Here is a 23,000-nt window from a genome sequence, read left to right as displayed (position 1 = left end):
TTAGAAAAGCGCTAAATTCCTTAACTTGAGATGTCTGGTTTTCTTTCATTAACAGTAATCTTTTGATGTTCTGACTACCTGGTCTTTGTTGCAAAAACTCCTCTATATCCTGGCTCCCCCCCTTACCTCTTCCGAGTGGTCCCTCAGAGTTATCTGAGATGCTGTTCCTGGGCTTAAGTCCTCAGTTTTGTCCGCTGAATACAACATAACTCTCAAATTTAGGCTGTGCGTTTTTTTCAGCTGACAGCACCTAATTAAAACTGTGAGAAGCCAGTCATTCTCTTGGGCTGAGAATGTTAGAGTTGCTAAGGACTCGTGGAAATTTAGTCCCTTCCTTTTCTGGGCAGCATAGCCCTAGAGAGTTGAAATAACTTGTTCAAGGTTATATAGCTAGATAGTTGGAAATCACAGCAAAAATAGTCACATTCCTGTTCACAGGCACGCTCTCACTCGATCCTTTCATAGTTCAGTGACAGAAACATCATGATTATGCCTATTTTATTCATTTATTCATTTGCTGCTGGACATTCTGAGGCTCCAAGAACCCAGGAGCTTGTAACGGGGCAGCTCGTCTTCTGAGGTTGTCCGGTCCCCATAGCTTGTGGCCTCAACAGGTGGGACAGTCACAAGCCCTTGAGTTCCTTGATCACAGACTTCACATCAAATAATCTGCCTCATGCTCCCTGTATCATCATATTCATACGTGTCAGACAATGACACCCTAAGTTTGGGTTTGTTCAGCATGGTTGCTGCACTGAGGTTTTAGACCAGCTGTGCAGCTCCAGGCTGTGGGGACCGGCTTTCAACACCAATCCTGCCCAGTCTCAAGCAGAAACACACAGACATACCCGTCCACCCAGTACCTGGTCAGTGGGGGTTGGGCACAGGCCCAGTGGGCAGCCTCCCCTGGGCAAGGCACCCCGGCCCGGCCAGGCCAGCAGCAGTGTTGCAGTTCCAGAGAATCTAGCTCAGCCGCTGGAAGTTTCTGGGTGAGCCCTGGATCCTTCCACTTTTCAGGAGGCTCAAAGTGAACACTTAATAGGTGTTGGGGAGCAATAGGTCCCAGGCACCAGGACAATTTATGCATCTAATCACAGCTGTCATCTTCTCTTCCCTGAAGGCCCCCTGTGAGGAGGTCTCTTGTCTCTTTAGAGTCTGAAGGCCTTTCCAGGTCCTTCTGAGGCCCCTCAGCATGACAGCACGCTGAGCTCTGAGGGGCAGAGGGCTCCCCTCTTCCTGTCTGGACCCACGTCTCTCTTGCTCTCCCCCAGTCTCGGCAAAGTGGCTCAAATTCCCCCAGTAAGAGCCAGCACTTCCTCCCTTGCCAGACGTCCCCAGGGGAAGGACTCAGCCACCCAGCCACAAAGGCGTGTGCACTTACTGTGCTCCGCCCCTCCCTCCGGGTCATTTCTGATAACCTCTGAAAAGTTTCCCTGGCGGATGTGTTTCCACCCAGCTGAGATGCAGGAGGGGAGGGGATGTGGGTGGGCAGGGAGGGCCCACCAGCCCTGCGTGAACACGCATGGGGAAGGTCCCAGTTACTGAGCGGGGAGGGTTGCAGCAGGGCCTCGCCACCTCTTCATCTTCCAGCTCCCCTGCTCCAGACCCCAAGCTGTCGGCTAATGGCGTCTCACATAGATGTGCAGTGCGGCTCCCTGGCCGTGCTTTGGTCTTCCAGCCAGACCTGATGCCCCAGCCAGCCAAGGAAAGGAAATGGATTCTCAAGTGGGCCCCCTCCCGCTTCTCACCCATCCCTCCAGCCCCTGACGCTGTGAAATTGATGCTGCAAGAGATGGAGGAAGTGTAACCGTGTGGGGCTCAGGGCCAGGAATCTGGTTACCCAGTTGCCCAGTGGGATGAGCCCCAAATGGCGCTGCTTGGCCTCCATCTCGGCTTTCCCAGTCAGTGAGCAGCGTGGCTGCAGGAGAAAGCCCTCTTTGTCTTTGGTCTTTTGCTGCTGCTCCTTCCTGCCCATGAGAGCACATTTCCCTTTGGTCATCTCCCAAGTTTTATTTTTCCTATACAGTGACACCCAGGGTGCTGTGAAACCTCTGAGAAAGAAGAACCAAGTGATTCTATGATCAGATACCTGCCTCCCAAAGCCTAACTGTATCGTAATTGGTAACCCACCTTGGCAGCAAAGTGCTTTGCTATGCTGTGCCTAGGCTGCTCTGTCAGCAGCCTCAGGGGGCTGTCAGGACGATATTATTTTTTCCTCATTATTCAAATGGAGAAACAGGATCAGAGAAGATGTGACCTGCCTCAGGTCAGGGAAACCAAGAGAGAATTCGTGGTTCTCATTTTTGTGCTCTTCCTGTGGTACTGAGATTACCTTCTGATCTTGAGCTCTTCCACCAGAGTTACATTCTGGGCACTCGGGCTCCACCACGCTGCTTGTCACCCACAGAAAGTCCCTCGAGCCTGAAGGGAACTACTTTTTTTTTTTTTAACATCTTTATTGGAGTATAATTGCTTTACAATGGCGTGTTAGTTTCTGCTTTATAACAAAGTGAATCAGTTATACATATACATATGTTCCCACATCTCTGCCCTCTTGTGTCTCCCTCCCTTCCCCCCTCCCTATCCCACCCCTCTAGGTGGTCACAAACCACCTAGCTGACCTCCCTGTGCTATGCGGCTGCTTCCCACTAGCTATCTATTTTACATTTGGTAGTGTATATATGTCCATGCCACTCTCTCACTTTGTCACAGCTTACCCTTCCCCCTCCCCATATCCTCAAGTCCATTCTCTAGTAGGTCTGTGTCTTTATTCCCGTCTTACCCCTAGGTTCTTCATGACTTTTTTTTCCCTTAGATTCCGTATATATGTGTTAGCATACGGTATTTGTTTTTCTCTTTCTGCCTTACTTCATTCTGTATGACAGACTCTAGGTCCATCCACCTCACTACAAATAACTCAATTTCGTTTCTTTTTATGGCTGAGTAATATTCCATTGTATATATGTGCCACATCTTCTTTATCCATTCAACTGTTGATGGACACTTAGGTTGCTTCCATGTCCTGGCTATTGTAAATAGAGCTGACAAAGAATTAGTCTCCAAAATTTACAAGCAGCTCAATAACAAAAAAAAAAACAACCCAATCCAAAAATGGGCAGAAGACCTAAATAGACATTTCTCCAAAGAAGATATACAGATTGCCAACAAACACATGAAAGAATGCTCAACATTACTAATCATTAGAGAAATGCAAATCAAAACTACAATGAGGTATCACCTTACACCACTCAGAGTGACCATCATCAAAAAATCTAGAAACAGTAAATGCTGGAGAGGGTGTGGAGAAAAGGGAACACTCTTGCACTGTTGGTGGGAATGCAAATTGATACAGCCACTATGGAGAACAGTATGGAGGTTCCTTAAAAAACTAAAAATAGAATTCCATATGACCCAGTAATCCCACTACTGGGCATATACCCTGAGAAAACCATAATTCAAAAAGAGTCATGTACCAATATGTTCATTGCAGCTCTATTTTCTTTGTTTGTTTGTTTGTTTCTTTCTTTCTTTGTTTCTTTCTCTTCCTCTCTCTTCCGTCCTTCCTTCCATCCTTCCTACCTCCCTCCGTCTTCCCCCCCTCACTCCCTCCCTCTTTCTCTCTCTCTCCCTTTCTTTCTTTCTCTTCCTCTTTCTTTCTTTCTTTCTCTTCCTCTCTCTCTCTTTCTTTCCCCCTTCCTTCCTTCCTTCCTTCCTTTTTGATGATGGCAGTGGGTGAGGCTTTAGGGATGGGACTCTAATATGCTATATTCCACTCTATAAAATACCAGCATGCTCAGAGCAAGCTGCTGGGCCACCTCCCCAAACATCTCAGACACCTCCTGGGTACAGCCCTGACGTTCTCCCCACACCATTCACACTGGATTTTACTTGAACTTCACTGAACTCATCAAGATATTTGGTTAATCTTTTTAAATAAGTACTTTAGTACTTGTTTATTATCGACAGTCTGTCTCCCTCACTAGAACATAAACTCTTTGAGGGCAGGGCCTGTCTCATTCTCAGTTGACTAGAACAGTTAACAAAGTAGGTGCTCAGCAAATATTTTCAAATAGTGGAATGAATGATTTCATCACTGGACCTTTGTTTGGTGGAGTGGTTGTCCATGTGCATTCTACATTCTGCTTCTTTAAAAATTGTAGGTCATGTGTATGTTTGGAGAAATTTCTGTATACTGCTCATGTTTCCTTTCTTGGAATGGCCTCCTGAACTGGCCTTGGCTTTCATTTAGTCCAGTGTGGTGGTCTGGAGTGTAGGCTCCTGTATCAGACAGACCGTGGTTTGAATCCTGGCTCTACTATTTTCTAGCTGTGTGACGTGGGCAAGTTATTAATCTTCCCAAACCTTAGTTTTCCCACCTGCAATACAAGAACAAAAATATCTACCTCATAGAGTATTGTGATGGTAAGGAATAAGAAATGATGTATGAAAAACATTTAGTACCTTGCGTGGCATGTTGTAAATGCTACAGTTGTTATTCCCTTTTTTTCCTCAGTGCATACTGCTAACCACTGGTTCTGTGCTTACCACTGAGGATGCAGAGATGAACAGGATGCCTTTCAAATCTCCCAATCCACATATGAAGGGGCCTGAGCACAGAACTGGATGTAGGGATGAGGCAGGACTGGTTCTCAGACCTCAGAGTTTGGAGCAGAGGCATGAGTGGAAGATAGGATGGTGGGAAGGAGGAAGGGAGGGGAGGAGGGAGGGCAAAACCCCATCCCAGGTGAGTGGATGGTGCAAAAAGAATGGGCAGGTGAGAGTCTCAGGAGAGCAAGAGTTTTGAGATGGGGGACCCAGGGGTGGCAAGTGGAGGCTGGAGCAGGCCCTGAGCAGTGAGTTCTTTTAGTAAAGCCTTAGGACTTCAGGCATAGCAGGAGGGAGGTGTTGAGGGCTGGTCAGACCCTGTTCTCAAGGAGTTTAGAGCCTAGTAAGGAAGACTGACATGTAAGCAAATAATTGTATAAACAATTATTCAAAAACTTTATTCAATTCAATAATTCAAAAATTATTCAAAAACTTCATTAGGACATATTGCACACAATTCTTGTAGACGGGAGAAACAGGTATAAATGACACAAATCAAAAACACACAGTTAACTTTTCTACTCAGGATACTGAATGCATATAATGAAGACCCTGAGGAAGGCATCACCTAACTTCTGATTCAAAATGAGGCCCACAGAGAAGACCCAGAGCACGGGAGGCGTTGTAGCCAATAAGATGAGTGTACTCAATCCATTTGAAGCAGAGAACGTGGTTCCTGAGGGGCAAAAGAGCCAGGGAAAGTTTACTAAAAGTGATGAAATAAAGTTCTAGAAATTTCTCTGACTTTCTTCCTTATTCTAGGACAATAGCATCTGAATTACCTAAGAGCTGAGGAGCAGAAAAGAAAGGTGTGTGAGTGAATGAATTGTTCCTGTAACACTCATTTCTGAAAACCCACTGCTGATTACAAGGCGTCATGGACAATGTTGAGAGTTTGATTAGGAAGTCTGTGAGTAATAATGTGAACAAATACTTTAAACTCCATTGGACACTCTTCAGACATAAATAAAGCAGAGAAATGCAACATTTATAAAGCACCTACTATGTGAGATGGACAGTCCAGGTATTCACTCCCTGATTTCCTCAGTATACTCACCAGGTTTAAGACATGGTAAATCTGATGCCATGCAACAATAGGACCATATTATATTTCTCTGAAACATACTACAGGATACTTAGAGAATACTATGTATTCTCTAAGTATTCTAAGAGAATACTTAGAGAATACATACTTAGAAGAATGTTGGTGAAAATGCATCTGTTATAACACGGGCTGAGGCAGAGGCTCTCTTAGAGGGTGTAGATGAGGAATAAGGACGTTAACATTTATTGCAAACCTATTCTGTGGGTATGGTAGGCACTTTGCAGACATCATCTTTACAGATCTTCTTTTAAAAAAACAGATTTGACTCTTATAGAGAAGTTTTAGGTTCACGGCAATACTGAGCTGCAGAGTTTTCTCACACACCTCCTTCCCCCACGCATGCTGAGCGCCCCTATTATCAGCATCCCCACCAGAGTGGTACATTTATTACAATCGATGAACCTTCAGTGATACATCATTATCACCCAATGATAACGAGTTCACTTTAGGGTTCACTCTTGGTGTTCTATATTCTGTGGGTTTGGACAAATGTACAGTGACTGTAGCCACCACATACTGTAGTATTATACAGAGTAGTTTCACTGCCCTAAAAATCCTCTGTGCTCTGCCTATTCATCCCTGCCTCCTCACAAACCTCTGATAATCCCTGATCTTTTTACTGTCTCCATAGTTTTGTCTTTGCCCATGTGTCATCTAGTTGGAATCATACAATATGTAGATTTTGAGATTGGCTTCTTTCATTTAGTAATATGCATTTGAGGTCCTTCCATGTCTTTTCATTGCTTGATAGCTCATTTCTTTGTTGAATAATATTCCATTATCTGGAATAATGGAATAAATAAACTACTGTTCATTTATTTTGTGCAGGTTTTTGTCTAAACATAAGTTTTCAAGTTCTTTGTGTAAATACCAAAGAATGTGATTGCTATCAGATGGCAAAATTTTAGGGATTTTAAAAAAGTTTTACTGAGGTACAGTTGACAAATAAAATTGTAGAGTATTTAATGTGCACTGTACGTTTAGTTTCATGATAAACTGGCAATCTGTGTCCTGACATGGCTGTACCGTTTTGCATTCCTACCAACAATGAATGAGCGTTCCTATTGCTCCACATTCTCACCAGCGTTCGGTATTTTCAGTGTTCCAGATTTTGGCCATTGTGATAGGTGTGTAGTAGCATCTCATTGTCATTTTAATTGTCATTTTAATTCCCTAATGACATGTGATGTGGAGCATCTTTTCATATGTTTATTTTCCAACCGTATATCTTCTTTGACCAGGCGTCTGTTGAGGTCTTTTGCCCATTTTTTAATCAGGTTGTTTGTTTTCTTATTGCTGAGGTTTAAGAGTTACTTGTATATTTTGGATAACAGTTCTTTATCAGATGTGTATTTTGCAAGTATTTTCTCCCAGTCTGTGGCTTTTCTTCTCATTCTTTTCACTCTCACAGAGCAGAAATTTAGTTTTGAAGTCCAGCTTATCAATTATGTCTTTCATGGATCATGTCTTTGCTGTTTTATCTAAAAAATTATCAAGCCCAAACTCATCTAGATTTGCTCCTATATCATCCTTTAAATTTTCTTAACAATCCCTCCATCCCCATTTTACAAACCCAGACTTAGTGAGGTCAAGTTATTCTTCAGTGCCACTAAATTAGTAACTGGTAGGACTAGATTCAGACACAGGTCTGTCTAACCTCAAAGCCCAGCCAGGAGGCTGTCTCCTTCATTCCATGGCTGCTGCCTCAAGAGTAACTCTGCATGGGAATCAGATTGGCTCTCTTCCAGGGTTGGATGAGGTCTCTTTCAACACGGAGATTCTAGGTCACAGATTAGAATCAATAGAAGAATGAGCATCCCTTCACCTTTTTGACCCTAAGACCTGCTACTGAATTTTTTCTTCATGTGCCTGAAGGGTACTTCTTCCTTATTATTTTCATTCATTCTAAGAAAGGCAGCTCTCTGCCCTTGGGGGTGATGGCCTCTAAAATTTTGGCTGAGCTGGGCGATTGAGTGCCTCATTTTTGCTGATGGGATTTGAGAGCCTCTGGGGAAGATGGTGCACGAGCAATGGAGAATTAGTGAGGTTTTACAATGTTGTTATAAACTGTATGATGTGAGTTGATTGTTTCGTGTAGCCTCATGAAACATGAAAGCCTCATGAAAGTTGGAGAAGGTGGAGGATGATTACATCACTCCCTCTGCCTTTTCGACAGAGATGAAGTCTTCTTTAATGCTTGGGATTATTTCCTGATGCTTCACGCAGACCCACCCAGTTTTCCAATTTTAATATGTTCTTGTAATAGGTGTAGAGAAAAAAAGAGAAAGCAGGGGGAAGCCATCAGCCCAACTTGTTGTACTGACATTCCTGGCAAAGATGAAAGACTAATGTCAGAGCAGAGCACAAAACCTTACAGAAACAAGTCTGCTTGGTTTGGAGAGTAAATAAATAAGCCAGTTACATTACTAGGATGGCTGGCAAAAGTTTGGTCATCATAGCAGCTACCCCATGGAGCTTGCTTTGCTTATACAAGTTGTCAGCCTCTGTCCCAACCCCAAACTACCTAAGTAGGAGGAGCTGAACCTTGTCCATTCCTTATTTATAACTAGCTCTGAGTGAGGGGGAGGGACAGGCAGTGTTGTCTCCTGTGCAGGCTGCTTGCCTGAGTTACATCCACAAATGCCTCGGAAGCGGCCAGCTGGCTGCATCCTTCTCCTTACATTCCTGGGTCTGTCTGGGATGGTTGGCGCAGTTACCAGAACATACCACATTGGGATTGTGGAGGAATACTGGAACTATGTACCCCAAGGAAAGAACGTTATTACTGGGAAAAGTTTCGCCGAAGACAAGTGAGTGAAATTGGGGTCCCCATAGACTCCCAGGTTTGGCTCCTTTTTGAATCTGCTTGGGGAAGGTTGTGTACCTTGGGTGGCTACAGTGGGGGTGAGTTGACCTAAATCAACAGGAGGGGTTTTGTGTTTGCTTGGAGAGCCCTTGCATGGGCGAGTGTGTAATTTGGAAGAGACATTCTTAGCTCCATCTATTCACAGCCTCGTCTGTGAAGAGCCATGTACAAAACCATGTGTTTTGAATAATGGCTTACTCTCTATATGGACAAGTTTCACTAGGTACCACTAAGAACTTCCACGGGTTCTGGACTCACTGTGTTAAAAAAAAAACTTAAAACTTGGGATAAAAATTTGAGGAATTTCAAGAATTCTTCACTGTTAAAACACATAATGTTTTCTTAGTTTTTATTTTTGGAATGAAACGTCATAATTAGAGATAAGTATGCTCTAGGTAGTTACATTTTGTTTTGTAACGTTTAAAAAAGGGGGACAGTTATAATAGATTTGGCTGGTATTTTAAGAGTTTCCTTGAATCCACTTAGAAATGGCTTTATTTTGCTGGTGAGAGGTTTGTTCCAGCCCCAGCTCATTCAATCTGAGGGCAGTATTTATCTCCAGAGCCCAGGGCATAGCTGGGTGAGATGATGCTGCAGTCTTCTATGTCCCTGACTTTTTATTTTTGCAGAAAATAACGCTTGTTACCCCTCTTCCTCCCAGAGTGCTGTGTCTTAAATCTCTCATTTGCTCCCTGGAGTTCCCTCTGAAATCACCTGCTGGCTACAGAACTGTCGTGCATATTTTCAACGTTGTAGTTCTTAGAACATCTTTTGAGATGTTTTGGCAAATAGTCATATATTCGGATGCTTGTTCCTTTCTTGATAGGCAGAGCCCAGTGCATTCAAATCCAAGTTCCATTTTTTAAAGATGAGGTTAGTTGCTAAGATTCATGGGGTCTGCCAGCATGTCTTTAAATGCCAGGTCCCCCTGCCCTGGGGAAAGACCAAAGACCCAGTTGGCTTGGACACACGGCTTCCAGGTTTTCTAACAACACAAAAGAGGCATAGTCATGTTTTGTTTATTCAAGAAGGATGATGCTCATGCCAGCCAGGCTACCAAGAAAGACTTTTCCTTAAGCTTTGTACCAGGAAATTTAATGTCCAGGGGCTATTTCCAGAGAATGCTCTTGACTTCTTTCAATCTCACATCTGCTGACAATTGATGGTTGTAATTTGTACTGTGACACATGGATATGGGGTTGAAAGACTCTCCTAACTGCCAGGGGCTTTCCCTGAAAATAGAGCTCTGCTGTCCTCAAAAAGGCATCAATAGAAAAATGATCACTGTGAGCAGCTATTGGACGGGAAAATATTCAAGATGTGTGCATTGAGGGTAGTGAGTGTAGTCTTTAAGCGCAATGTGATGTTGGACACATTTCCATATGCACAGAATTCTGTCTTTCTCCTGAAATGCCCGTGCCAGTATAGCTGTTTGGTAGCATTTACTCTGACCCAGTGATTGCACCAGAGACTTTTAATTCATTACTGCTCACAGATGTTATTATTCCCACTCTACAAACAAGGAACTGAGGCTCTGAAGTTAAGTACTTGTTTATAATGTAAAAGGCAGCACCAAACTCACATTGCTTTGACTTCAGAGCCAATATTTTTTCACGATGCAACCTTTTCCTGGCAAAGGTGATCCTTTCCCATTGAATTAAACTCAACTTTGAGGGAAGTCAGGGATTCCATTAATAAGAACTTTCTAGAAAGACCCAATTCTTTACCAAGGGCAGGTTTAGTCTCACTTGTCACTCTTTCCAGAAAGACATTGAAAATGATCACTGATGTCAGTGACCAAACCAATTACCTGGGTTCATTCAAAAACCCAAAGTACTTTATTTTTTTAATTTTTATTTTATATTGGACTATAGTTGATTTACAATGTTGTGTTAGTTTCAGGTGTATAGCAAGGTGATTCAGTTATACATATACAGATGTCTATTCTTTTTCAAATTCTTTTCCCATTTAGGTTATTACAGAGAATTGAGCAGAGTTCCCTGTGCTATACAGTAGGTCCTTGTTGGTTATCTATTTTAAATATAGTAGTGTGTATATAGTGTATATATTAATCCCAAACTCCCAATTTATCCCTCCCTCTGCCCCACCTTTCCCCTTTGGTACCCATAAGTTTGTTTTCTATGTCTGGGAGTCTGTTTAAAAACCCAGAGTACTTTAAATACTCAAATACTAAAATGCCATTTTCACAAGGCTGGGTGCAGGAAGAAGTTAGGGGATCTCTGTAGATCATTTCAGCCAGAAGATGGTGCTTTGAAGAAATTACAATAAAATGTATGAAAATAGTTATGGTGAAAAAGAAAAGAAAAAAAAAGAGAATAGGCATGACTAAAACACCGTTTGTCATCAGATTAGAGTAAGGTGGTTTAACAATGCTGTGGTTCCATAGAGGAGTACTCCTGCCCTTTAGGAGAAGCTGGCATACTAGATGTCATACCTGTAATGCCAAGGTCCCCAAGGGTTCCCTTCTGGTGTGTCAAGGAGCAATGTTTATGCGGGGCAGACTCCTGACTCTTAAAAGGGAGCCTGAGTGAGGATGTGATGCGTGCTGGCTTTTAGCAACAATCATGCCAGGAAGTGCTACTCATGTGGCCAGTGGCTCAGGGCAAGTTTCTAAGAAGGTACAGTTGTGGTTGGCTGCTGACTCTTGCTTGAAGACCACAGGACACATGTCTCAGGTGCCATGGTTCACAAGTGTCATGGGTGCCACAGGTGACATATGTGAAGATGTCACGATTATGGGACAAGTATGGAGTTCACTATGTGTGCTCTGCATTGTGCCATTTCCCCCAGAACAACGAATCATCTTGGGTGATGTGACCATGCCTCTTAGCTTCTGCAGGATGTAGACAGCACTGCTGAGGACTCTCTGCTTGTTAGATATTCACACCCAGAAAGTGCCCAATATTTAGAAGTTCATGACAGCTGGGTGCCTAGTATTCCATTACGAGTGGAAAGAGCCTAGACTAGAAACCAGGAGACCTGACTTCTAGTCCTTGCTCTGCCCCCAACCTGCTGTGTAACCTTGAACATGTCACATAATCTCTCTGAACATCAATTTCCTTACTTTGTATAACAAGGGAGTTGAAACACAATCCTTAAAGTCACTTGAGAAGTATAATTCTAAGGCATTAGACATAACTTTCAAAACCAAATGAAAAACATCTTACCTTACTTGCCAGTTCTAGAAAGATCTTTTGCAGTGCAAGGAGAGAGATGATTTGCAAATGTTCAGCCTAGAAATCAGAGTTGAAGAAAGCCTGAGAGTGGGGATATGTGACAATTTTTGAAGTATTCTATATTTTTATTGACCCATTCATTTTTTTCCCTATTCTTTAAGAACAGTCTCCAATTCTTCACTTCACCCACAGAGTTTTTCCCCACAGCCCTGGCTTATTCTGATCAGCTTCCTTCCCAACCCCTCATGGAGCTTTATCTGGTGTCTTTATCTGGCCTTGGACACAGTGTTTCCTTCTCCCTGCTTTGCTCTCTAGTGGTTTGATGTACACCAGTCACCTCTGCAGCTGGAGGATGAGTGCTCTGTTGGTGGAGAGGAAGGCCCAGCATATGTAAAATAACCCCTCTTCCCTACACAGAGTTTGTCAGTGACAGTGACCCATGGAGGACTGAGAAAGGCCGGTCATTTGGAATCAGAAGTTCCTTAAAAAACTACAAATAGAACTACCATATGACCCAGCAATCCCACTACTGGGCATATACCCTGAGAAAACCATAATTCAAAAAGAGTCATGTACCAAAATGTTCATTGCAGCTCTATTTACAATAGCCAGGACATGGAAGCAACCTAAGTGTCCATCAACAGATGAATGGATAAAGAAGATATGGCACATATATACAATGGAATATTACTCAGCCATAAAAAGAACTGAAATTGAGTTATTTGTGGTGAGGTGGATGGACCTAGAGTGTGTCATACAGAGTGAAGTAAGTCAGAAAGAGAAAAACAAATACCGTATGCTAACACATATATATGGAATCTAAGAAAAAAAAAAAAAAGGTCATGAAGAACCTAGGAGTAAGATGGGCATAAAGACACAGACATACTAGAGCATGGACTTGAGGATATGGGGAGGGGGAGGGGTAGGCTGTGACGAGGTGAGCGAGTGGCATGGACATATATACACTACCAAGCGTAAAGTGGATAGCTAGTGGGAAGTAGCAGCATAGCACAGGGAGATCAGCTAGGTGGTTTGTGACCGCCTAGAGGGGTGGGATAGGGAAAGTGGGAGGGAGGGAGATGCAGGAGGGAAGAGATATGGGAACATGTGTATATGAATAACTGATTCCCTTTGTTATAAAGCAGAAACTAACACACCATTGTAAGGCAATTATACTCCAATAAAGATGTTAAAAAAATTGCTATTTACTGATCACACACACACACAAAAAGTAAGAACTAATCACTGTCAATTTAGTTGTTCTGGTTGCTTTATCTTTGAATAAGGGGAATGGGCAAAAATTAGGGGGAAAGAAAGGTGAGTGCCAAAGTTTCAGTGATGTAAAAAATCTTGGAAACCAAAATTAGGCAGTGCCAAGAGCCTAATAAATCCTGATTCACAAGGATGAGATAAGAAATAAATTGAAATCATTTCACCAAGGTATGATAGCCATCAGATGGTGCCATTGAACTTTCCACTTGGTACCTTTTCTTGATCATAGGGGTCAAAAACATAATTGAGACTATAAGCATGGATGTTTCCTAGAAAATATAGGATTTAGGAGTTACATTCTATTTAGAAAATTTTTCTCCTGATGAATATATTCCTCCTCTTCACCATTGGGCTTAATGGGGACACAGGGCTCCTTTGACTTGCCTGGGGATGGTGTTAGCATTTGATTCACTCTTGCCAGTCCTGCTCATAAAGTGCTTAATTAAGGTGTGACTGTGCTTCAGTGGTAAAGCCTGGTCTTTAATGGAACCAGAGTGGATCACCTTATTTAAAGTTACAATTCTCACCAAGATCTCCTTAGGCCACCAACACACAAGCAGGTTGTTTTTCTTCCCAGTGAAATGCAGGGGTCTTCGTGGGTGCTAACTCACGGGCAGACCCATACTTGGGCACGAGTGAAACTGATGACTACTCAAACCCCAAGTTAGGGTCTGTTAAGGGAGTTTACCCAACCATATCACTGTGGCAGCCCAGTTGACGGTAAAGGCTTTTGAACACCCCGTATGAGCAGGCCCTAGGATGGGGAAGTCCCTGTATGTTTACCTGAAAGAAGAGCCAACTGAAGGGAAGCAGGTAGAGGAAGAGAAAGGCTTTTATACGCTTTGAAATAAAGAGAAGGATCTCACCTCATTAGCGCTTGGTCTTAGACAGATGATGACTTTCAAATCTCAACTTCTATCTTATCAGCAGAAAAAATCATGTGTTGGGCCTGATGCCTTGTGAATCTCTTGGGGTTGCTATATCAGTTAGTGATTGCTTTTGGCTGCCAGTAGAGACAAGACTAGAGTGGCTTAAATAAATTAGGGTTTGATATACTCTTATGAAAGAAATGCAGAGGTGGCCAGTCTAAGGCTGGTGGGACAGGTGGCATGATAGGATTTCAGAGGCCTTCTATATTTCTGACCCACTATCCTTAGCATGCGACTTTACTCCTCAAGGAAGCTTATGGTCACAAAATGGCTGCTAGGACTCAGCCCTCATGCCTGTTATCCAAGAAGGAAGAGAGAAAGGGGAAAGGTAGAAGGGCCATAGTTTCCGCTGCATCAGCCCTTTAAAGGGCTCTCATGAAAACCCCACCCAACCAATTCTACTTACATCTCATTGGATACTCAAAGACACAAAGAGGACTTGGAAATATAGTCTTTTAGTTTTGTGCTTTTTTGGGCCTGAATAAAAGCAGGGTTTGATTCTGTTACTAAGAAAGGGAGCAAGAATATAAGGCAGCTGGCAGTCCCTGCCACCTTCCCCTCCCTAATTCTCCCTTTTCCCCATCCTTCATGAACACCATCTTAGTCCCCTTCTTCCCTTTCTCACCTCTGGGTAGTGGGACACCAAGGTCTGTGGGGTTTGAGAGAACTCAAAGACAATACAATAGCTGTCCTTGAGTCCTTACTATATTCCAGGGATTGTCATTAAAGCTTTCCCTGCCATGTATAGGGGTGACAGATCTCCTGCCCTGGTCAGGGGGACCAGGAGGCCCAGGGAAGTTTTCCTTAGCCAAGTGTAGTCCAAGTGGTCTAACAAGATGCCAAGGCAGCCTTGCCTCCTGGCGAGTGTGGGGCTCTGGCATCAACTGAGAAGCTTAGAATTCTTGCTCCATTTACTAGGCAAGTAGTTGAGTCTTCTTCTTCTTCTTCTCCTTCTCCTTCTCCTTCTCCTTCTCCTTCTCCTTCTCCTTCTCCTTCCTCAATTTTCTCATTAGTGAGATGGGGATAATGACAGTCCTTGCATGAGGGGGAAGGTATATTCATCCCCTGTGGCTGCTGGAACAGATTATCACAAAACTAGGTGGCTTAAAAGAAGAGAAATTTATTCTCACCCAGTCCTGGAGATCAGAAGTCTGAAATGAAGATGTTGGCAGGGCCACACTCCCTCTGGAGGCTCTAAGGGAGAATCCACTCATTGCCTCTTTCAGCTTCTGGGGACTGCTGACAATTCTTGGCTTGTGGTGGCATCACTCCAATCTCTGCCTCCGTCTTCATATCACCTTCTGCTCTGTGTGTGTCTTATCTCCTCCTTATGAGAACACTTTTGCTGGCATTTCAGACTCACTTGGATTATCCAGGATCATCTCCTCATCTCAAAATCCTTAACTTAATTACATCGGCAAGGACTCTTTCTCCAAATAATGGGATTAGGATGTCAATTTATCTTTGGAAGCCATCATCAGCCCACCACAGGGTGGGTATCAGGAGATATGTAAATGCTCAGATATGGTGCCGGGCACTGGGTTAGCGCTCAGGAAATGTTTGTCTTCATGGTAGCCCTCCTGTCTTGAGGGGTTCTCTGGAGAGCAGGATATCCATGGGAAAGAGACCTCAGGTGGTCACATTTTCCTCTTTTCTAGTTAGAGTTCTGCCAGAAACGATCATAACTCCCCTGACTCCCACTGATTGAGCGCTAACTCTCCCAGACACTGTGCATGGGGCTCCACATCTCATTTACCCCTCGCAGTGGCTCTGCCATGGTCAGCGGTTTACAGCTGAGGAAACTGGGGTTCAGAGAAGTTAAGTCACTTCCCCAAGACCTCACAACATCAAGGCAGGCATTGGAATTCAAGCTCATTCTCTTTTCCCTTTACTGTGTGTATTTGGTGCCTGGGGGGCTTCTGTGGAAATGAAGTGGGAGAAGGGGGAACTCAAGACTTAGGGGATGCCAGGGGGAAACCAGGGTGAGCAAGGTGTAGAGGAGCGCATCACTGGATGGGATGGCTTCAAAAACTACTAATCTGATTAAGGTCGTGGCTGTGCCCGAGCTGCAACTCGAAACTGCCATCTTCACCCTTCCTTTTGCCACGTGGCACTTGTCCCAATCTAGTCCTGTTTTCTCATTGGTGAACCTCAGTCCATCTCAAGCTCAGACAGCACCATTTGTCCTTATTGTGACTACATGATCTCACATGTTTGCTCTGACCACACCCTCTGCTGATGTTACTTTGCAGCTCGTCTTCATCCTGCATCCCCCCAACACACACTCAGACATTTGGGCTCTATACGGTTAGTTGTCCCTTAATATAGAAAACTCGGTGTTGCTATTCATTCACCAATGCCTATGTTTTGTCTTCCCAACCAGATGGGAAATCTCTTGAATACAAGGACTGAGAATTATACATCTTGACTCCAGTTTCTAATTTAATGTCCCATATACAGTAGAGGTTCAACAACTGCTCGATGGTTGAATGGAAGGGAAAAAAAATCCCACTAAAAGATCCAGGTTGTGGGGGACTGCACAGCCCCAGTGAGCTACAAACCCCTCGGAATCTAAACTGGCATCCCACCTTTGCACTGGTTAGAGGATTTCCACAGGCAGGTTCGTTCTGACAATGATTGATCTCACCTGCCTATGGAAGGTGTCTCCCTTCACGGTATTGCCCCTGGCCTTGGCAATGTAAACGTTTTGTCTTTAAAGCAGTAGTTAATGGGACACTTCCCAACCCCACTGGATTCCTTCACAGCAGGAAATAGACACATCCTCAGCTTGAGTCAAAATGTTGGAATGTAGGTTGAGGATGAATCTGAGACGTGGTGATTACTCAGTCACTCAGAGTGGGGTCACCCTGAAGATACACTAAAAATACAATATACGACCCAACAACTTGGGCATTCTAATGAGTGCACTCAAGCTAAACCGGAGGCTGCTTCCTGTGGATGGCCCCTTGAAGTCACCCACCTGCTTTGTTCCTTGGGCATGAATTGCATCTTCTAAGACTCATAAGAGCTGGAGCTTCTATCCTATTGTTACATATGTATTATGTATTGTTAGGGGTGGTTTGCTGCATAGACACTGGAAAGACTTTCTCTTACTTCCACCCCTCCCCTACCTTTTTTTTTTTTCACATCACCACCCCCCATCCCCCACCGCTTACCCCCCTTGGTGTCCATACATTTGTTCTCTACATCTGTGTCTCTATTTCTGCCCTGCAAACTGGTTCATCTGTACCATTTTTCTAGGTTCCACATATTTGTGTTATACATTATTTGTTTTTCTGTTTCTGACTTACTTCATTCTGTATGACAGTCTCTAGGTCCATCCACATCTCTACAAATGACCCAGTTTCGTTCCTTTTTATGGCTGAGTAATATTCCATTGTATATATGTACCACATCTTCTTTATCCATTCATCTGTCAAAGAGCATTTAGGTTGCTTCCATAACCTGGTTATTGTAAATAGTCTTGCAATAAAAATTGGGATGCATGTGTCTTTTTGAATTACGTTTTTTTTCTGGGTATATGCCCAATAGTGGGACTGCTGGGTCATATGGTAATTCTATTTTTAGTTTTTTAAGGAACCTCCATATTGTTCTCCATAGTGTCTGTTTCAATTTACATTCCCACCAACAGTGCAAGAGGGTCCCCTTTTTTCCACACCCTCTCCAGCATTTGTTGTTTGTGGATTTTCTGATGATGCCCAATCTAACTGGTGTGAGGTGATACCTCATTGTAGTTTCGATTTGCATTTCTCTAATGATTAGTGATGTTGAGCAGCTTTTCGTGTGCTTCTTGGCCATCTGTATGTCTTCTTTGGAGAAATGTCTATTTAGGTCTTCTGCCCATTTTTGGATTGGGTTGTTTGTTTCTTTAATATTGAGCTGCATGAGCTGTTTATATATTTTGGAGATTAATCCTTTGTCTGTTGATTCGTTTGCAAATATTTTCTCCGATTCTGAGGGTTGTCTTTTCGTCTAGTTTATGGTTTCCTTTGCTGTGCAAAAGCTTTGAAGTTTCATTAGGTCCCATTTGTTTATTTTTATTTCCATTACTCTAGGAGGTGGATCAAAAAAGATCTTGCTGTGATTTATGTCCTCTAAGAGTTTTTTAGTGTTTGGTTTTACATAGGTCTCTAATCCATTTTGAATTTATTTTTGTGTATGGTGTTAGGGAGTGTTCTAATTTCATTCTTTACATGTAGCTGTCCAGTTTTCCCAGCACCACTTATTGAACAGACTGTCTTTTCTCCACTGTATATCCTTGACTCCTTTGTCATAGATTAGTTGGCCATAGGTGCATGGGTTTATTTCTGGGCTTTCTATCTTGTTCCATTGATCTATGTTTCTGTTTTTGTGCCAGTACCATATTGTCTTGATTACTGTAGCTTTGTAGTATAGTCTGAAGTTAGGGAGTCTGATTCCTCCACCTCCGTTTTTTTCCCTCAAGACTGCTTTTGCTATGCGGGGTCTTTGTGTCTCCAAACAAATTTTAAGATTTTTTGTTCTAGTTCCATAGATAATGCCATTGGTAATTTGATAGGGATTGCATTAAATCTGTAGACTGCTGTGGGTAGTATAGTCATTTTCACAATATTGATTCTTCCAATCAAAGAACATGGTATATCTCTCCATCTGTTGGTATCATCTTTAATTTCTTTCATCAGTGTCTTATAGTTTTCTGCATACAGGTCTTTTGTCTCCCTAGGTAGGTTTATTCCTAGGTATTTTATTCTTTTTGTTGAAATGGTAAATGGGAGTGTTTCCTTAATTTCTCTTTCAGATTTTTCATCATTAGTGTATAGGAATGCAAGAGATTTCTGTGCATTAATTTTCTATCCTGCAACTTTACCAAATTCATTGATTAGTTCCAGCAGTTTTCTGGTGGCATCTTTAGGATTCTCTATGTATAGTATCATGTCATCTGCAAACAGTGACCGTTTTACTTCTTCTTTTCCAGTTTGGATTGCTTTCATTCCTTTTTCTTCTCTGATTGCCATGGCTAAGACTTCCACAACTATGTTGGATAATAATGGTGAGAGTGGACATCCTTGTCTTGTTCCTGCTCTTAGAGGAAATGCTTTCAGTTTTTCACCATTGAGAATGATGTTTGCTGTGGGTTTGTCGTTTATGGCTTTTATTATGTTGAGGTAGGATCTCTCTATGCCCACTTTCTGGAGAGCTTTTATCATAAATCGGTGTTGAATTTTGTCAAAAGCTTTTTCTGCATCTATTGAGAAGATCATATGGTGTTTATTCTTCAATTTGTTAATATGGTGTATCACATTGATTGATTTGCATATATTGAAGAATCCTTGCATCCTTGGGATAAATCCCACTTGGTTAAGGTGTATGATCCTTTTAATGTGTTGTTGGTTCTGTTTGCTAGTATTTTGTTGAGGATTTTTGCAACTATAATCATCAGTGATACTGGTCTGTAATTTTCTTTTTTTGTAGTATCTTTGTCTGGTTTTGGTATCAGGGTGATGTGGCCTCATAGAATGAATTTAGGAGTGTTCCTTCCTCTGCAAGTTTCTGGAAGAGTTTGAGAAGGCTGGGTGTTAGCTCTTCTCTAAATGCTTGATAGAATTCACCTGTGAAGCCATCTGGTCCTGGACTTTTTTTTGTTGGAAGATTTTTAATCACAGTTTCAATTTCATTACTAGTGATTGGTCTGTTCATATTTTCTACTTCTTCTTGGTTCAGTCTTGGGAGGTTATACCATTCTAAGAATTTGTCCATTTCTTCCAGGTTGTCCATTTTATTGGCATAGAGTTGCTTGTAGTAGTCTCTTAGGATGCTTTGTATTTCTGCAGTGTCTGTTGTAACTTTTCCTTTTTCATTTCTGATTTTTTTGATTAGAATCCTCTCCCTCTCTTTCTTGATGAGTCTGGCTAATGGTTTATCAATTTTGTTTATCTTCTCAAAGAACCAGCTTTTAGTTTTATTGATCTTTGCTATTGTTTTATTTGTTTCTATTTCATTTATTTCTGCTCTGATCTTTATGATTTCTTTCCTTCTGCTAACTTTGGGTTTTGTTTGTTCTTCTTTCTCTAGTTCCTTTAGGTGTAAGTTTAGATTGTTTATTTGAGATTTTTCTTGTTTCTTGAGATAGGCTTGTATAGCTATAAACTTCCCTGTTAGAACTGCTTTTGCTGCATCCCATAGGTTTTGGATTGTCGTGTTTTCATTGTCATTTGTCTCTAGGTAATTTTGATTTCCTATTGATTTCTTCAGTGATCTCCTGGTTATTTAGTAATGTATTGTTTAGCCTCCATGTGTTTGTGTTTTTTAGGTTTTTTCCCTGTAATTGATTTCTAATCTCATAGAGTTGTGGTCAGAAAAGATGCTTGATATGATTTCAATTTTCTTAAATTTACTGAGACTTGATTTGTGACCCAAGATGTGATGTATCCTGGAGAATATTCTGTGCACACTTGAGAAGAAAGTGTAATCTGTTTTTCGATGGAATGTCCTATAAATATCAATTAAATCTATCAGGTCTATTGTGTCATTTAACCCTTGTGTTTCCTATTAATTTTCAGTTTGGATGATCTGTCCATTGGTGTAAGTGAGGTGTTAGAGTCCCCCACTATTTCTGTGTCACTGTCAATTTCCTCTTTCATAGCAGTTGCCTTAGTAATTGAGGTGCTCCTATGTTGGGTGCATATATATTTATAATTGTTATGTCTTCTTCTTGGATTGATCCCTTGATCATTATGTAGTGTCCTTCCTTGTCTCTTGTAACATTCTTTATTTTAAAGTATATTTTATCTAATATGATTATTTCTACTCCAGCTTTCTTTTGATTTCTATTTGCATGGAATATCTTTTTCCATCCCCTCACTTTCAGTCTGTATGTGTCCCTAGGTCTGAAGTGGGTCTCTTGTAGACAGCATATATATGGGTTTTGCTTTTGTATCCATTCAGCAAGCCTGTGTCTTTTGGTTGGAGCATTTACTCCATTCACGGTTAAGGTAATTATCGAGATGTATGTCCTATTATCATTTTCTTAATCGTTTTGCATTTGTTTTTGTAGGTCCTTTTCTTCTCTTGTGTTTCCCACTTAGAGAAGTTCCTTTAGCATTTGTTGTAGAGCTGGTTTGGTGGTGCTGAATTCTCTTAGCTTTTGCTTGTCTGTAAAGCTTTTGATTTCTCCATCGAATCTGAATGAGATCCTTTTTGGGCAGAGTAATCTTGGTTGTAGGATTTTGCCTTTCATCACTTTAAGTATATCATGCCACTCCCTTCTGGCTTGTAGAGTTTCTGCTGAGAAATTAGCTGTTAACCTTATGGGATTTCCCTTGTATGTTATTTGTCATTTTTCCCTTGCTGCTTTCAATAATTTTTCTTTGTTTTTAATTTTTGCCAATTTGATTACTATGTGTCTTGACATGTTTCTCCTTGGTTCATCCTGTATTGTACTCTCTGTTCTTCCTGGACTTGGGTGGCTATTTCCTTTCCAATGTTAGGGAAATTTTCAACTATAATCTCTTCAAATATTTTCTTGTGTCCTTTCTCTCTCTCGTCTCCTTCTGGGACCCCCATAATGCGAACATTGTTGTGTTTAGTGTTGTCCCAGAGTTCTCTTACACTGTCTCCATTTCTTTTCATTCTTTTTTCTTTATTCTGTTCTGCAGTGGTGAATTCCACCATTCTGTCTTCCAGGTCACTTATCCATTCTTCTGCCTCAGTTATTCTGCTATTGATTCCTTCTAGTGTATTTTTCATTTCTATTATTGTATTGTTCATCTCTGTTTGTTTGTTCTTTAATTCCTCTAGGTCTTTGTTAAACATTTCTTGCATCTTCTCGCTCTCTGCCTCCTTTCTTTTTCTGAGGTCCTGGATCATCTTCACTATCATTATTCTGAATTCTTTTTCTGGAAGGTTGCCTATCTCCACTTCAGTTAGTTGTTTTTCTGGGGTCTTCTCTTTTTCCTTCATCTGGTACACAGCCCTCTGCCTTTTCATCTTGCCTATCTTTCTATGAATGTGGTTTTTGTTCCACAGGCTGAAGATTTGTAGTTCTTCTTGCTTCTCTCCCCTACCTTTTCCATTTTCTATCGTTCCTATGGATTTAAACAGTTCCTATGGTTTCAAATAGTTACTATGGGTTTTATGCTAAGTACTACAGAAATGTGATTTCCAAACTTGTATGCACATTGGAATTGTATTAGTCAGAATAGGTCAGGTTGTGCTACAGAAACAAACAAGCCCTAAATCTCAGGAGCTTGATATCACAGAGGTGTATTTCTCATCCACTCTGGTTCACAGAGGACCAATGACTCCACGACAGCTGTCCTCCCCAAACAAACTAGCAGCCAGGCTGCTTGGATCTTGAGATCTTACTATCTTCATTGGAGGCTTCCCCTACAGCAGAGGAAGTGAGGAGTCTTGCAATGGCAGTTAAATGCCCTGGTTCAGAAGTGACACATATTACTTCCACTCATAGCCTGTTTGCCAAAATCCCATAGCCCCACCTAACTGTGAAAGCTCTTTAATCTCCCCTTTTCATGGGAGGAGAGAAAAATCAGAATGGGCAAGCACTAGAATGCCCTGTTGTAGGAACTGTTTGGTGAGGAAAAATAAAGATATCACAGGTCCTGCCAGCAGAAAGTCTGATTCAATTGCCCTGAAATGGGGCGTGACATTTTTGGGAAATGTCCCAGATAATTCTGATATTGTTCGTACATGGGTGGACATTTAGGAACAACTATGATAGAAAACCTAATTCTCTCTTGGAGTGACCATTGGCTGTTTAGGTGATAAGAATGACACACATCCATGAATGCACAAAACAAATTGATATATAACTCAGTACTAAAATATGCAGTATATGCAATGCGTTGTAGGAAGGCAGCGAACACTTCCCCTCCCTGTGATATGCTTGCCTGTTGTTAAGGTGGCTTTGCCAGACAACTCATGGTAAGGAACTCTTGCTCAGCACACATTTCCATGTAGGTATATGTGTGTGCAGGCATGGTCACACATGCTGGGAACCTGAAATAGAG

General features: G+C 42.0%; 1 protein-coding gene across 1 annotated transcript in view; it reads left to right on the top strand.

Annotated features, from left to right (window-relative positions):
• Window positions 1–8,350: 8,350 nt before the first annotated feature.
• HEPHL1 (hephaestin like 1) overlaps window positions 8,351–23,000 on the top strand; it is a 90,605-nt gene continuing 75,955 nt past the window's right edge. Inside the window, 1 exon segment of the mRNA XM_060017230.1 lies at window positions 8,351–8,520. Within this exon segment, the coding sequence (XP_059873213.1) occupies window positions 8,351–8,520 (170 nt within the window).

Source organism: Delphinus delphis, chromosome 8, assembly GCF_949987515.2.
Source record: "Delphinus delphis chromosome 8, mDelDel1.2, whole genome shotgun sequence".
Lineage (NCBI taxonomy): Eukaryota > Metazoa > Chordata > Mammalia > Artiodactyla > Delphinidae > Delphinus > Delphinus delphis.
Note: the sequence above shows the minus strand (reverse complement) of the source record. Positions and strands in the feature narration are given on the sequence as shown.